At 35.7% G+C, this 17,906-nt stretch overlaps 1 protein-coding gene across 1 annotated transcript in view; it reads right to left on the bottom strand.

The window, feature by feature from the left end:
- Positions 1-945: 945 nt before the first annotated feature.
- LOC109084739 (MAP kinase-activated protein kinase 2-like) overlaps positions 946-17,906 on the bottom strand; it is a 40,045-nt gene continuing 23,084 nt past the window's right edge. Inside the window, exons 2-10 of the mRNA XM_042766263.1 lie at positions 10,605-10,744; positions 5,109-5,173; positions 4,896-4,975; positions 4,673-4,799; positions 4,493-4,568; positions 2,953-3,077; positions 2,732-2,817; positions 2,539-2,619; positions 946-2,410 (exon numbers count right to left, since the gene is read on the bottom strand). Of these exons, the coding sequence (XP_042622197.1) occupies positions 2,261-2,410; positions 2,539-2,619; positions 2,732-2,817; positions 2,953-3,077; positions 4,493-4,568; positions 4,673-4,799; positions 4,896-4,975; positions 5,109-5,173; positions 10,605-10,744 (930 nt within the window). The 3' untranslated portion in view covers positions 946-2,260. The remainder of the gene's footprint in view (positions 2,411-2,538; positions 2,620-2,731; positions 2,818-2,952; positions 3,078-4,492; positions 4,569-4,672; positions 4,800-4,895; positions 4,976-5,108; positions 5,174-10,604; positions 10,745-17,906) is intronic.

A 17,906-nucleotide genomic window follows, 5' to 3' on the forward strand; every position in this document is an offset into this window, starting at 1 on the left:
TAAACAAAACTGATCTGTTTCCGCTTCAGTTTCACTTAGCTCTCAAGTTAATTTTCTGTCATTCAGTTTATCTTTATCTTTTTTTTTTTTCCCATCAGCTGCAGAGCCTATTAATACATGTAACTCATCTCTATTTTGTTCCATTAGCATAAAGTGGGTGATGGGGGAATGAGGACTGTTAGGAATGTTAACATTCCTCTTTGATTAAAGAAAATATTGCATTATGAAAAAGAGAGGATCCTATCAGTTTGAGAAAGGTTAATAAAGGGTGAGAAAAGATTAAATTAGTTAAGAATAAAGGATTTTTAGATCTCATGATATCTGCATTTTATTACTTGGTTTGAGACGATGAGAAGTGAATTACATCAGATTCATGATCAATTTCATAAAGTGAATGAGAGATATTTGACTAGTATGAGAACATTAACACATTGCATAAACACTTTTGTAAATACAGTTCAGAACTTGTTCATACTAGAAATGGTCTTAACATAACCCTACATTTAAATGAGACACAGTCAGTTGGGTTTTTTGGTGTTTTAATCCTAAATTGAAGCAGACCAAGAAATAAGTACAGCAGTTAATTACTAAAAACAGGACATGTATCTCCCTTTCCCTGTTAGTATTAAATTCTGTGGGAATTCAAGTCTGTTTTCCAACTTTGATGATACTGTAGTCTTCGCTTTTAGAAATGAATGTACGGGGAAGGGAAGAGATCCTACAAGGTGGTGATATCAAAGAAACTGCAAACAGTTTCCTTAAAAGATTAGTTATTTGCAAGAGGGGCACTGAAATCATAAAGGAGTAATCTGCTGTTTGGGAGTATACCGACGCTGCATGTTCAACATTGTGAGCATTAAATCACGTCCTTCAACACACAATCACACAACTAACGTGAATATGCATGATTCCCTGCATCCCCTAAACATTTCCAGAACACAGGCCTTAAGTCAAGGGGGCATTTCTTTATTCCTTTAACACCTGGCACCTATAAGCTCCTCTCAATAGGTGCATTCAAACACTTACTGCATGGTAGGCATTGAACAGATACAACAAACAAAAAATGCACTGGCATAATGAAGAGTACATTCGACGGCTATCGCATATATATTCATTCCAGAGTCAAAGAAGAACCATTACCATCACAAAGATCCCATTTCATAATTCATTCATTACACACTTATGAAAATACAAACGGGCTTTGTGGTTCAAGGTGGTGGGTTAACAACCAGCACACGTCTACTGTATTTAGTAGGTATTTGTGAAATTAAATACCAGAGCATGGGTTAACATTCTTTACACATCTCTGAGGAAAAACTTGAAAACAAATATGCATAGAATTGATTCAAGGCTAATCAATTGTGCACCCAAAACGATGTGCAATAAGCGTATCATTGAGCAAGCAGAGGGCTAGAACAATGTGTTGGACTGGCTTTCTATGGTAAGCCTGATCAAAACCGATGAGAAAGAAGGGCAATATGCGGTTTTCCTCTCAATCTGAAGACCAGGATATGCTAGTTGGATCTAAAGCTCAAAAAAGATTTTGTATTTTACTTGATAGGACCCTGAACAATACTGACAGACATTTTTCCAGTCAAGAACAGAGTGCGCCTACATTCACAGAGTCATTTCAAAAATACATTTTCATCTGGACACCAGTACTGTCTTTTACTGCAAAAGAGCATTAAATGACAAATATAATGAAGAACAAACAGCAAAGCTAGCACTATGCATAGGCTCCTCAGAACATGAGCAGAAGGAAAGAAACTGAATAATCATTTTAATACAGGACAAGTTATTTCGTGCCGTACCATAACTCAGAATGGAACATCATTAAAACAAACAGTGTTAAGTGTGTTTAACTCATGAACTCATGTACCAATGACTTTTGATCAAAAAAAGTAGAGAAAGGAAGAAAAAAAAAAAAGATGCAAAAGGTAACTAAGGTTTTTGTTTACCCCACTAAAAACCATGTGAAAAACAGTATTTGTGAAAACTTTAAGGAGCAAATTAGTGGACGTCGGCTGCTTCACAACTCCAAAATGTATAGTCTTGTATCATAATTGTAAAGCCCCTTTCTTTTGGTAACGAAGTGGTGTATTAGTTACAGATGTTGAGTGATTAAAAACAATTATAAAACTAAATAAAAATCTCTTGCTTTTAACTTGTTTGTTGAGATATTGCTTCCTTAAATCAAACTTTTCAACTGATTTACGAGTGTAAAATGTGTGTGTGCATGTGCTACACAGTGAATGTGTCCTTAGCAAGTGGGCGTCTCGTTTTCAGGAGCCATATTGTTGGCTTTCTTTCTCCTTTTCATCAGCAGTGGATTGGATGAGTCTTCAATCCTCTTGATTTTGATTTGCTCATAGTCGACTCTCATTGTTGCCAAGGCACTAGTCATTTCTTCCTGTGGAACACAGACATAACAGCATTAAAAAGAAAGAAGATATGGATCTGAGGTGCAATGACTGCACAAAAAAAAAAAACAACATGCCAGAGATTTTCTGAGAAGACTATTCTTGTGGGAGGCCTCACCTTGACTTCCTCCCATGTGTCTTTCTCTTCTTTCAGAACACGGCTAGTATGTAGGGGAGTCTGTGGTACCTCCATTGATTGCTATAGCCACGTAAATAACCATATAACATAGTAAGTCAAATATAATATACAAAGGAAACCCATTTGTCTACATCAACACAGAACACATAAAATGATGCTTATCATCACTCACATTGATCCAGGGGTTGTTCATAAACTCTGTGATGGCCATCCTTTGTGTCGGCTCAGTTTTCAGCAATGTTTTGATGAGATGCTTAGCTCAAAAATAGGAAAAGTGAGTCACTCAAATCTATAATCATTCTTAGAAACACGTTAAACAACTGACTTGAAGATAACAGCATTCTAAGAACGATTTCTCAAGTTGCTTTAACAAAACAGGAACTTGACAAATACCTTCCTCTGAAACTTCCGACCATTCAGGATTTGGAAACTCGTACTGTCCCATGCGGATTCGTTTCTTCATACCAGGGGATATAGCCAATCCGTGGTTGGAATAGAAAGGCGGGTAACCACAGAGCCTGGAAGTTGAATAAAGTGAGAGTTGCAATATATTAGTATTCATTTTGTCAGTTATTTTCAATTTTAGTCTTAGGCCGTGTTAAATGTCCTTGTTAGTTTTTATCATATTTAGTCAACTAAGGTTGTGCAATTTATCGCATTCGCTTGTCATGCGCATCTTGTCAGTAAAGCCAGTCCCGTGATAAGTAGTAAATCAGCATCACCTGCTTTCAGATTGAGTGGCTTTCTGTTTAGTCAATGAAAACATGACATTTTAGCAATAAGATTATTATTAATTAACCGTACAGCAGTATTCATTTTGGCAGCCATTTTTAATTTAGTCTTAGTCTTACTCAAACGTACATTTTAATTATTATATTTAGTCAACCTTGTCCTGTTTTTGTATCGTCAAGTTTAAGTCAATGAAATTTATGAGCATTTTAGTAAGGCTTTAGTCAAATTTCAGACACATTTTCATCATGCTGTATAATGGTTCGTAATCGTAATGATTGTTGTCAATTGAGAAATTTACTTTGCATTTTAGGTACTGCACTTTCTCCAGTAAGCACAAATCAATAGAATGTGGACTCATGGTGCATTTTACCTCATCTAGTGTACTGATTTATTGTAGGCTTTTTATTATGTAAATTAATACCAAAGACTTATTCAATCTCTCAGTCTACATTATGAAAACAGCTAAAACAAACATAAAATATTATAACAGTGAAATTCCAAGTAATTCCACTATAATTCCAAATTGCAATAGCATATTTCTCTATTAAAACAACAGTGGGTGAGTAGGTGCATTTATACAGCAACCACAATCGCAAAAACAATACAGTCAAGGATCTCATGACAGAACACTTGACTGGCTGAGTAACACTTTCATTTGATTGCTAAACTCCAGCTTGTTTGTCAGCGTTTTCAGGTCATCGCGGTGGCGGTTCCCCAATGAGGAGCTAGCGTGTGCGAATGGTTGCCAGATTGCTTAAAATAAGCAAAACCCCAGGCAGAAAATGTATCCTTATAACAGCGAAGCTCTGATTTGGGATTTGAACTCTTGATATCTGGCAAAAGCTCTTGTCGTAGATGTGTATATAGCAGTCTGCACTAACATTTTGTCTCATTTTTTGACAAAAATAAAGAGGTTTTTGTTAAAGTTGTAATTTTTTAAATACATTTTAATATCTTATTTTGTCAACAAAATTGCATGTTGATATAGCCATAGTTATCGTTTATAAAACCTTTACAGTCATCTCGTATTAGTCACAGGAAAATAATTTGTCAATGAACATTTTTCGTCAGTCTTCGTTAACAAAATTAACACTATATATCAGACACACTTTACAAGGTCAAGAGTGACAAAACCCATTTAAATAGAGGCCTGGACAGAGAAAAATGGTGTATGCACAACATACGAGACAGATTCACTTACAGAATATACATGATGACACCCAAAGACCACATGTCACAGGACTTGTCATACTTTTCTGGACCAAGAACCTCTGGGGCTATAACATGAAAAAGATGAAAATACTTACAAATGGAAAGGTTTTATGAGTGGGATCAAATGGCCATCCTGGCATCTGCTTAATGATAATTCTGAAACTCTTACCAACATAATAAGGAGTATAGCAAGGGGTGGCCAGAGAGTTGTGTGAGGTTGTCTCTTTTGCAAACCCAAAGTCTGTCAGTTTGAGAAGGGCGTTGGGCCTTTTAGAGGTATATAAGAGGTTTTCTGGCTGCAAAGTGGATTTTCAGTCATATTCAGTTAAGAAAACCATGAAGGCAAAATCATTTTACATTAATTTCATTGATATTGGTCATAAAATTATTACCTTGACGTCTCGGTGTGCGATGTTTATTGCATGTAAATACTGAATGGCCTCTCCTATACTCTTCATGATATCAGAAGCCTCTGAAAAGCCAAAAAAACAAGAATACAATTAAAATACTGAATTAAGTATTGTGGCAAAAGGGCCTATTTATTATTTTGACATTCTTAAACCTATTTATATACACTTTGAAAAGAGAGTTGACAATGCCAGTACCTCTCTCAGTAAATGCCTGGTCCCCTCTGTCCTGAATCCGACTGAACAGCTCACCACCATCCATGCTTCAAAACAAATGCATGAAGCAAAAATCAGCTGACATATCACAAAATATATCAAGTAACATCATATTAGTGGAGAAAAAAAAGTGCAAGATATATTTACTATATAAGGCCATTTACTTTTATTATTATTATTAACCATCACATTTGGCTGAATGTACACCAGTGGATTTGAAACAGAAATGGCGACAGGTAGCTATGGCAATGTTTCCTCTAAAAGCACTGAGAGTTTCTGAATGATTTCTGAGTGCCAGATGTATACGTGCTAAAACTCACAAAAAATGACTTTGTACAAATGCATTAAAAAAAAACACACACACACACATGAAGGGGGACCTGTCACCGTTGTCCCTATGTCATCATTGTGGTTATCGTTTCCGATTATACGCAAACCACTGCTAGGTATGCAAGTCGGGTGAGCTCCATTTCTTGAAAACTTGCCAGTTGCGAGAAACTGGGTCAGTGGGCTTAGAAAGACTGTCTCTCATCAGAAAAGAGGAAGACTGTGTGTGGGGTGGGGGTTATAATTGGACTTAAAAACTCTTAGTCTACTTAACGTGCTGCTAGCACATCCGGTATTGTAATGATAAAGCATGATAATTTGTGAAAGGGGGTGCAAACTGCCGATAACCATGTACATACATGTAAATGTGAAGAATCATGCTGTTCTCACATTTCCACTATGGGCCAACAGTGTGCAGGGCGAGTTTCATTTCTACAGCTAACCTAGAACTGCAGTCAGTTTCAGGTGAAATCAAACGCCTGACAGAAATAGAAAAACACAGAATGTGTTTGACTGAAGAAGCCTAACTAACGAGATAGGGGCTATGAACAACCACATCACATTTTACTGCTTTCAGTCTCACTAAAGATGCCAGACGCTTCATGTCCTATATGACAGTCGATATATACTATAGCTGAATGTGCCAAAAAAGTGTTAAGCTTAAGCATTGAAATGTTGAAAGCACGTGATTTATGGTACAAAACACCAAAGTAACACTGAAGGGTTGGGTTGTACCATAATTTCTGTGTAACTTTTCTTAGAAAAGCCATATTTGAAGCTTAACATCAGTGTTGGCATTTTCCATTTCCATCACCTGCCGCACACTCAGTTCTGATGACCTGTAGATTCTGTTTCCTGCGTGCTGAGTAGCTGGATGTCTCTGGCCTGATTTCTTGTAATCTATTCATAATCTTTGCAATCTATGATATACCTTCAACCAGCTTATTTTAATATTTGCATTATGACTACCAGCAGTTATATATGGATAAATCTATAAGACGTTAATGATAACCCAAGCCACTAATACCACACTATCACTCATGTCTGGAAGCTCCTCACACGCTCATTTCCGTCTTACAAACAGAGAAAGAATCAACGGTTTCTAAAGAAACACTACACTTCCCTATGAGTCTCTTACATAAAAATGTTGCATGAAATCTTGCATAATCCATGAAACAATGCTCTTAATAGGAGACAATGGATTGCAAAGCAGAAGAAAAAGGTATGTACTGATTTATTTTTGCACCTATCAAACAAAGAGCATCTGTGAGATGCAAAGAGTCAAAATGGCCAAAATTAAATTCTAAAAAGGAATATTAAAAAAGTTAGGAATGTATATAAGATTTTATTGTGCAGAAATGAGGAAATGTACGGGAAGGCGAGGTCACAGAAGTAGAAACAGAGTGACCTCCTATTTGTTATTTGGTACATTTATATGAAGACACTTTGCAAACTCAACATTTGTGCAGAATACAAGCGTGTGACCAACCTCCACACTATGCATATAGTCAACCTTCCATGAAAATGGGTTCCGCTAAAAAGATTGGTAACCTTTTATAGCACAAAATTATCAGTTGTCATCACATCAATAGTCAGTGTCTTTAAATTTTTTTTTGAATTGGCAGTGAATTTACATGCAAGCGTTATCTGATGGACTTTTGACCATACTATATATATATATATATATATATATATATATATATATATATATATATATATATATATATATATATATATATATATATATAAGTTTAAAAATGTGTATATAAAATTAAAAGTAAACACTTAAATTCTAAACTCTAAGAATCCTCACCCTAAAAATTCACACAAGCTCACATCTGCTGGTAAACAACAGCGGTGACAGTTTTTGACTTCCTACAAAACAGGCGGTAAAGAAAATGTGCGAGTCAGCACATATGTGACACCATGTGAATGATCAAATCAAAGAAATGGAAAATAGGATGTGTGATTTCTGATCCTCACATCATCATATCTGATACAACATAGGTGTGAGTTCAAGATCAAACACTTGAAAGGAAATGTCACAAGCACATCTCTTTGATGTTTTTAGTGAAAGCATTTATTTCAGATAGCCAAATCATGTTGAAACTAGACAAGATGGTGTCACAAATTGACTTAGGAAGCAATACTAAATAATACTCTGTGAAAATATTTATGTATTTGGTGCACAGTCTGGGGGCTATAGATTGAATATTCAAATTAGGGGTGGGCGATATGACCCAAATCTTATATCTTATACAATCTAATTCTTAAACAGCTATTTTATTCCACGATAAGAAAATATATCGTCAATTATTTTTTGCTGAAAATAAAATAGATTCTGATGTAAGATTGCATTTCATGACAATCACATTACCTCTTCATAAATGGTACAAACAGTTCAACCTGTTGGAGATTTCACCAAGGCAATATAGAATTAAGATGTTTTAATTACGCCTCGAGTTTAAATTTCGAAAGCAAAACTATGTTAGAGTTAGCAAGTTTCTGTGAATGCTTCAGTTAACTCGGAACTCTGACTGAACTGACTTTATAGATCTAATAGATAAATAGATCTATAAATGTCGACGAACCATGTGTAAAAGCCTGTACTAAAACACTTTCACAGCAATGTCATTCTCTCTTCCCTGAACTCTTTTAAATAATCATATCAGTAGTTTGCAATTTAAGTAGTCTATTTCAGACTTAACCAATACATTATTATTTTGCGTCATTATACGAGAACTCGGATCCATTCGACTTGCATTTTGATTACAGCAGGGACAGTCCCAGTGAAGCAACCTGGGTTCAACTGCCTTGCTAAGGAGCACACAATGGTGGTAAGCAGAGAAGGATGGAACCTGCTAGCATACATGTTGCAAGTCTGGGAAACAACAGTGTCTGGTTATGCAACTATAGTATAGACGCAAATGTAGTCTTTATGAAGGAGAGTTCACCACATAAGGAGATAAGTCATCAGACAGGGGACTTCTGAATTTTCTCAAACATGAAACGGGCACATACTGCGGTGTGAAAAAGTTTATGCCCCCTTCGTGTTTGGTTTATTTTTTGCATATTTGTCACACTTTAAAGATTCAGATCAAACTAATTTTAAAATTACACAAAGATAACCAAAGTAAATACAAAATGCAGTTTTGAAATGATGATTTCATTTATTAAGGGCAAAAAGCTGTCCAAACCTGCCTGGCCCTATGTGAAAAAGTAATCTAAATCTAGTAACTGGTTGTTCAACTCTTTGCAGCAAAAACTGCAATCAAGCATTTGTGATAACTGGCAATGAGTCTTTCACATCTCTGTGGAGGAATTTTGGCCCACTCTTCTTTGTAGAATTGTTTTAATTCAGCCACAATTGAGGATTTTCGAGCATGAATGGACAGTTTAAGGTCATGCCACAGCATCTCAATTGGATTTAAGTCCAGACTTTGATTTGGCCACTCCAAAACCTTAATTTAGTTTTTCTTGAGCCATTCAGAGGTGGACTTGCTGCTGTGTTTGGGATCATTGTCCTGCTGCATAACCCAACCCAAGCTTCCATCAATTATGGCGAGTCGTCCAGTTCCTAAAGTTGCAAAGCAGCCCCAGATCATCACACTACCACCACCATGTTTGACTGTTGGTATGATTTTCTTTTTATGAAATGCTGTGTTTGTTTTACACCTGATGTAACGGGACACACACCTTCAAAAAGTTAAACTTTTGTTGCATTAGTCCACAGAATATTTGCCCAAAAGTCTTGGGGTTAATCAAGATATTTTTTTGGCAAATGTGAGACGAGTCTTTGTGTTCTTTTTGGTCAGCAATGGATTTTGCCTTGGAACTCTCCCATGGATGCAGTTTTTGTCCAGTCTCTTTCTTATTGTTGAATCATGAACACTGAGCTTAATTGAGGCAAGTGAGGCCTGTAGTTCTTTAGATGTTGTTCTGGGTTCTTTTATGACCTCCTGGTTGAGTCGTCATTGCGCTCTTGGAGTAATTTTGGTCAGCCGGCCACTCCTGGGAAGGTTCACCACTGTTCCAAGTTTTCTCCATTTGTGGATAATGGCTCTGACTGTGGTTCGCTGGAGTCCCAAAGCCTTAGAAATGGCTTTATAACTTTCCAGACTGATACGTCAACGATTTTGTTTCTCATCTGTTTGTGAATTTCTTTAGATCGCAGCATGATGTGTTGCTCTTTAAGCAGACAGGTTCCATTTCTTGATTCAACAGGTCTGGCAGTAATCAGGCCTGGGTTTGGCTAGTGAAATTTAACTGCGCTTTCTAAAATAATGTGGTTAATCACAGTTCTTTCAACATTTAACAGGAGGGGGTAATTAATTTGTCATGTAGGCCCAGGTAGGTTCGGACAGCTTTTTTCCCTTAATTAATGAAATTATCATTTAAAAACTGCATTTTGTATTTACTTGCATTATCTTTGTGTAATATTAAAATTTGTTTGATAATCAAATGCGAAAAATATGCAAAAAAATAAAAAAACAGGAAGGGGACAAAAACCTTTTCACGGCACTGTAGGTGTATGAGTGTTTACCGTAAGTAACCTCCAAACACCTGCTGGTAAACTATTTACACAGATGAGGCACTGAAACCTTGGCAAAACATTACAAATGAGTTAAGGGGCTGTGTAAAAAGAGTAACTAAATGAATCAAGGCTTTTATGACAATGCAATTCAGGACACAAACAGACACAATGCTGGGTGCAAGTCATTATATTGCTCATGAAATGCCTATACTCAAACTGTAATTGCCCAAATGTTACTAATGAAACATTAAATTTGACTTCTGTTCCCAAAATAATGATTCTACTTCTATATAAAAACATTCTTTAAGTCAAGCTCCTTTAACCTGCCTGATGATTTTAATGATCTGGCAGTTTTACAGCCTGGATGGTTAAGAATAAGGGCCACAACAGCAAAAAATGCAGGTTGGGATGGTCCAGGAAATAAAGATGCCTGATCAGCATTTACCATGAAACAAAGAACCTAATCTAGGGTTGCTCTAGGTGAACTGTTTATGAATGGAACATTCATATTCACAGAATTATAAATTGCTTATAAATGGAAAGCTGTCCAAAAAGGAAGTGAAATATAGATTTTGATCTCCATACTGAAGAAGCAAAAGATGAAGTTGATGACTCACCACTCCATTACAATAAGAAGGCACTTCCTGTTTTGGTACAGATTCTCATAGACATCAATAATCCTGACAATGTGGGTACACGAGGAGGCCCGCCAGTGTAGCTCCACTTCTCGCCTAGCTTTGGGACAGTCATGAAGCATCTTAAAGAGAAGATGAAAAGGAGACCAAGTTTAGTTGCAAAAGCAATTATTTTCAAATCATTCACAATTGACATTTGTGACAAATGTTTATTATAAAAAAAAGCACAAAACAATATAAGAATACAGACATATAACAATTTATAATTCTTGCCCTTTGTCCTCAAATTTGTATTATTTGCGCTTTCATATCTATAGATATATCTATAGAGTGTATATATAAATTTATGTATAAATGTATAAAAAAAAAAGTATAAATGTGTATAAATTTTACATATTATATGAGAAAAAGGACAAACTTTCTCTTTACACACGCATATGTGTGTGTGTATATATATATATATTTCTTGTTTATTTTTTATCTGCCACTAACCAGATTTATAGAGTTTTGCCTCCCCCTACAGGTAACACATCAAGCTCTAGACATTATGTTTTTGCTGACATCATACTAACATCATGCATTTCCTTACGACCACACAATCAGATAAAACTGATGATCATATTCTAGTCCACTATTTATTTGAGATTCTGCCGATTTCTGAAGTTGTTCATCCTCTAAAGAAATTGAATGCCACATTGCTTTGTACTGTATTCAGTTTAACACTAAAACAATGCAATGCTTCTTTTAAATGTTATGTCAGTGACCTCATAAATCCCTTCATAACCCAATTTAACTCCACACATCCCAAGACCAACACATAATCTACTGCAGTCAACTAAGCAAATGTAAAGACTGTGTAAGTATAGATAAATGTTGATCTTTTTTTTTTAATGATGGCCTTCTACACTATAGTAACTTAGATGTTCTGTTTAAATGGAACATCCAGTTTCACTCACAAGTCAGAGCCCTGGAAATTTGCGCCAGGTTTTATGATTGCTAAGAGCAATCACATCACTGAAAATGTCAAATATAGACTCCCATTCCTAGACCTGACTGAAACGTCACTGATAGCAGAATGTATGGTCTAACCGAAAAAAAAAAAGTTAATTAGGGTTAAAAAATAACCTTTAAAAAAATGGTTAAAAATAACCACCCAAAAGATACATTTGGAGTGTTAAGCACACAGAGACTTATAGCCTTTTTTTTTTTTTTTTTTGCTTTTAGGAAAATAGGGAGAGTTTTAAATGTTCCAATTAATGTGATGCATCTGAACAAAGGACACCACTACTCTTCTATGAGAGGAGAAACAGGTTGCTTCCTATTATAAAGGAAACTAAGGCATGACACACTTGCCCATTCAGACAAAACAACTGTATTCAAGGAGTCTGAATGGAAAGCACAGTGAAAATGAACACTGGGATACATGACATTGACAAAAAAGCTTACAATTGTCAAACATAACACAGATTTGGAACTTAAGTTTATTCCTTTATGAAAACACATAAGGAGACACTTTTATGGCATGTTGTACTGCAGCACACAGTTATGTATGACAAGTAGTGGAAAGAATTCCCTTCAGGGAGAGGGGGGTGCTTCAGCCAGCAGACACTCTCTCTTGTCCAGATAGCCAGCTTAGAGGCGTCAGGATTCCTCTCTTTGCACACTGCACACATCACGCCTGTGAAACCTCATGTCATCACACCAGCCTACAGGGTCTAAACAGCTTATTTGGCAGAGCAAAACCAGGAAACTTCATTTGCTAGAAACCAACCATGTATACAGGTGTGATTCCGAACTACTTGTCTGATGTGAGAGGACTAGTTATCACAAATGTAAATGAAAACCAAAATAAATACATGTATCATGTCAATCTCACATCTGATGTCACTCACACATTGCACAACAAAACAGTAGCAGTCACAAAGCCTTCTCTCACCAAAGCCATCTAGTTCTCAAGCACAGACTGATAGTTTTAATATTTCATTTCAAGGTGGCATTTCACTATTGCTCAGTAGAACAAGAGTTTTTTTTTCTGTTTTTTTTTCTCTGTTCATATTCAGTAGCCTATAGTGTGATGGGACCTGAAGGTCTCCACTTCTACTTGACTTACTGTTATTTCAAATACCAAATAAGGGTTTGTTAAATGTTTTGACATTGCATTTTAAATGACAGATGGGAAACCTTTCAAAGACTAGTCAAATATGGGTCTAGTTCCACTCAGTGACTGATTTGATGTGGAAAATAATAGACGACATGAAATCTAAGCAGTGTGATTTGCTACAATATTTAAAACCACATTTTATATATTATTTCTTCTACTGATACGTGACAGCTTCCATCATTTAAAAATCACTGACGAAAAAACAAAAGTTTTATGCACTCAAGTAAACAGGAAAGTTTCAGCTTTCTAATTATACAATTGTTTTCTAAGTGACGACGGGCCGTCAAACTAATACAAGATGCGATAGTATATATATATATATATTAGGGCTGAAACGATTCCTCGAGATATATATATATATATATATATATATATATATATATATATATATATATATATATATATATATATATATATATATATATATATATATATATATATATAAATTAAAAATATATGCATCAACACCGCACCATCAGCGGTAGTTGGTCCATTACCACCACGGTGGTAAAAACTGCCATCGTCACAGCCCTACATATTAGAATGATTTCTGAAGGATTATTTGACACTGACAACTGGAGTATTGGCTGCTAAACATTCAGCTTTACCATCATAGTAGGGTGATTTTTCAGATTTTATCAATTCATTCAAATTTAATGTTTCACTACAATCTTATTTTTTATAAATTGAGAAATTATTAGGAACATTAGAATTAGACACATTGACAATATGTCAATGTTAATAGTGAAGAGAAAAGAATGATCCACCCACGCTCTGTGAAGGACCATAAGTAGAATACATCACTAGGTGCTATTCAGACAGAATGCGCTTTTGTGTTGACAAAGATGCGCAGCGGGCAGTGAAATAGGAAAAAAATGCAAGAAGATGGTAGTTGAACTTCTTTTACCTTGAGCACTGTGTTTTTAGCATGCCGTTTCATGCATGAGACGCTACAATAGACGCGAGCGCAACAGTCAAGCGCGTCCATGTTTACATAGAAAAACTGTGGAAAGGCAGCAATCGTATAAAAACCTGTAAAGAACTACTACTGTATGTCTGAAATTTCATGTTTGCATCATGGTGACAGGCTGAAAGCAGCTGTTCATTGTTTTTACAGAATATTTATAGCCTAGTTAATAGTCTACTGGTGTAATGCCTACAGTAATTTTGAATTACCTTGACTTTTGATTTTTTTAAGCATTTTCCTTATATTATTTCTGAACATATAATATGTATAAGACAAGTTTGTAGAAGATGTAGTTGTAGTTCATGCATCTTTTTTGCAAAGATATTTAACGTTGACAAGTCATTTGTTTAACATTTACATTATGCTGACAACTTTATGTGTGGTGCAACTTAAAATAGAAATTTCTTTAATTAGAGGGTTAATAAAGAAAAAGTTACTTGAATCATTTTGTGGTTACATTTTCAAGTTGACAAATAAAAAAAAAAAAAAAAAAAAAAAAAGAGAATCGGTCAAATGTTCTGGAAAAAAAAAAGATTTTATTTTTTTGCCATATCGCTCAGCCCTACATCATAGGAATAAGTTAAACGTGAAAATATATGAAAAAAGAAGTGTCCTTTCTAATTGTAATATTTCACCAAATTACTTTTTACCAGATTTTTAAACAAATAAATGCAGCCTTGGTGAGCATAAGAAACGTAATTTTTTTTTTCATGATTCTAAACTTTTGACCGGTAATGTACATCAATAAATATTTAAGTAAATACAGACGTAACTAGCTATGGACACTGGATCATTTTCCTGATGCAAAGTAAGATTCTGTAAAAGTGACAAGTTTACAAACAGATATTTTTTTTTTTACTTGATACAGCTTGTAAGGAGGGGTGAGGGAAAGACACTATATGGCTCTCGTGTCTGAAAAGACTGGCCTTGACAGAGATCAGTAAAGATCCAGTTCCTTGACCCACCAGAAATCACTACATGTGGCTGTTTTTAAGTAACTATAGACATTGTACCATTTCCCAAACATAATCCAAACCAACATTATGCAGGAAAAACAAGATGACAAGAATCCAGGTTTGTGAAAACACTGAGGGTATTGTATTGAGCTCTAAAATAAAGTTCAGTCTGGTAAGGTGAGACATCTCTTTGTTCAAGTGACACATGTAAGTATATGCCGAGCTGACGAACGGAAAGTGTTGCCAAGGCAACACAGACCAATTGTTGCCGTCATTGGACTAATGCCTGCTTTTAGTAAAGACCAAGAAGAAAAGCTTAACACACATCCTACTGAAACAAAACAGGTTTGATCTCTTTCAAATGCCATGCATTTTAGAGTGCGAGGAGATTTGTAAAGCAGACATAAAAATCTAAAGAAACAGTCTGATAATTAGTATTTTGGGACAATTAAACACCAAAGTGAAATTTCTTAACCAAAAACCAAATGCCATTAACATTTTCATATAATTACCACTACCTTTTATTATAATTCTACAATTATAATTATTTCATATTCACAACAACTTAAATACAAGCATTGTTAAACATTATAATTTAAGAAAAGCACTCCTTTGCTATCAAAAATCTAAATCAATATAAATGACATTAAATGACATCTGAAGGCTAATTCATTTGTTCCACCAGAACTTTGGATTGCAGTGTTGTCTTGAGTAAAGAGTGTGCATGTTGTGACTGTGTAAATAAGGGAACTCTGAATGAAACTGCGTCATAAAGGGTCTGAAGGTGCACTAGGTGCATGTAGCTTACGTCACAGGAACAGAGATTTGAAGGGCAGCCACCTGTCCTGCCTGAATGCAACTGGAACATCTATATAAGACTGTAGTGACTTTAAGATATTAAATGTCATTAACAAATCTGGCACTTATCACTTTGAGTGACAGGGAGGAAGGGACATATGGCAGGTGGCACGAGCTTTGTTTTGCATGGGAAGTGGATATTAAAGAAGGGGTGGTGTCACATGTGGTGTCGTGTGAGAGGGGAGGGTGTTGGTTTTCTCCAATGAAACATGTGGTGGGGCTGAGTGTGCTCTAATTTTTACTGGCAAGCCCCAAAGCACCCTTGGTATCCTGCTAATGTCGTGACAACAAATAACCACCTGCTAAGACTTCAAAATACACACACAAACGATTCTGACACCCACTGTGGCATACTGGCACACTTTTTAGGAAAAACACACAAAGTCGTCTTCATGGTATTTTTATAATAACAGCAATCAAAGGTTCTAATCAAAACTGCTTTTGCTTACAAAGCCATTTAAGTTCAGTTTTATGATTCACGCTAACACCTGCAATACACTGTAGGCTTACAACGTATGTTTACAAGCACAGTCATAATGGAGAAGCAGCTGTTTTTTGCATAGTCATACTACAGTCTTCATCTGTCTCTCAAAGTACACAACAATATTTGAAGGATTAAATATGTTACCTTTGTCTTTCAGAGAGACTAAAGTGGTTAAAGTGCATCTTAAAGAGATTAAATTTGCTTTAGACCAATTGAAATCGAACTTTTAAAGTGCATCTAGAGGGATAGTTCTATCAAAAATAAGATTTAATAACCAACATACCCTCACAAACCTTCAAAACTTAACAACTTACCCAATAAACAAAAAAACATAATATATTTTGAATGTCTGTTTTTTTGTCTCCAGTGTAACTTTAGACCCTATTAACTGGACCCTAAAAACTGTTAAAAATTCCTTAGAAATTTATTTTTTGGCATTAGAAAAAAGAAAAAGTTTGAAACAACATGAGGGTGAGTAAATGATGTTTCCAATAATGTATGAACTAGTCCTTTAATTGCTGATTACAGACCAAAAAATTAATTGCAAGTATATCAATACGTAACATGAATATGGAAGTGCTGCATTCTTAACATTCCACCAAAAATCGGACCCTTGAGTACTAAGATTTTTTATTGTTTGTATTTATATTATTTGCATTTATGCCAACACACACATCATAGGAACCTTCAGTTGCAATATGTTGGTCAAGCTTTCACATCTGTGTACATATACAAGTATACATAATATTTACACTAGTAAACAGACAGGTTCACTTAAAATGACCTCAAATGTTGAGTTAGCCTTAAAAAGTTGAAAGTATTGTTTTTCTCCTTTAAAGGAGCATTGCGTAGGTTCTGAAATTTCTAACCGTTACTGACACCAGTGGCCCTTAGAGGAACTGCAGCCAGTCTCATGCTCGTTCTCGTTCACACAAGATACGTTTTTTATTTTTTTTTTTTTACTTACGAGGACTGTCCGTGGGTGTCTGAATTGTGCTGCCGGAGGCTGCTCACTTCTTTCCAACCACAGAGTCCATCTGAAAACACTATTGCCGCTGCTTACTATAATGGCTGGCGTGCCGTACGGTTGTAAGCCCAAGTAGACGAGAACGCGCATGACGTCACATTTTGTGAATTTTCGCGCCAATTCGGGCCCGACTCCTCCACACAAAATTGAGCCTACAGGCTGATAGAGGCAACCGTGGTGGACAGTCGAGGTGTCATTCTTTTTTTTTACATCATGGTTGGCTCATACATGTACAAATGAAAACTCTATCTTAAAGATTTTTTTTAAGTAAAAACCTCCACATAGCTCCTTTAATACACGCAGATCTGCAGGAAATCATGGCCATCTGTTATCAGTGTTCTGCCTTTTCCCGCTCGTGGGAGAATAGCAGATGTGACCCTTACACCTTCCTAAAGCCCAGTACAAAAGTTCCCCTCCACACAAAAGAGCGGGATGAGGGGTTTCTAGAGGATGAGAAGGGAGGGCTGGAGGTGGAGGGATTTTCTTTTTTTGTATAGGGTCCTTTTTTAAACAATAATAGGGCCATATAAAATGTTAATTTTTCTGGTAATCAGATGAAGGCATAAAACAATTAAATTTATCCTAATCAAATGAAAAACCCTTTTATTTTTTGGCAAACAAAGTGCTGCACAACAGAGGTTTACTGCTAAAATTAAAAAGAAAACAAATGTGATCATTCCTTTAAAAATAAAGATTTATTAATATTTATAATTAGTAGTAGTAGTAGAAGCATTGTTGTTACATTGAGTCTTAAGACTGCTAAATAGTAATATACACTGCCCGTCCAAAGAAAAAAGTCACCACCTGGATTTAACTAAGCAAATATTTAAG

This window comes from Cyprinus carpio, chromosome A11 (genome assembly GCF_018340385.1).
Source record: "Cyprinus carpio isolate SPL01 chromosome A11, ASM1834038v1, whole genome shotgun sequence".
NCBI classification, from domain to species: Eukaryota; Metazoa; Chordata; class Actinopteri; order Cypriniformes; family Cyprinidae; genus Cyprinus; species Cyprinus carpio.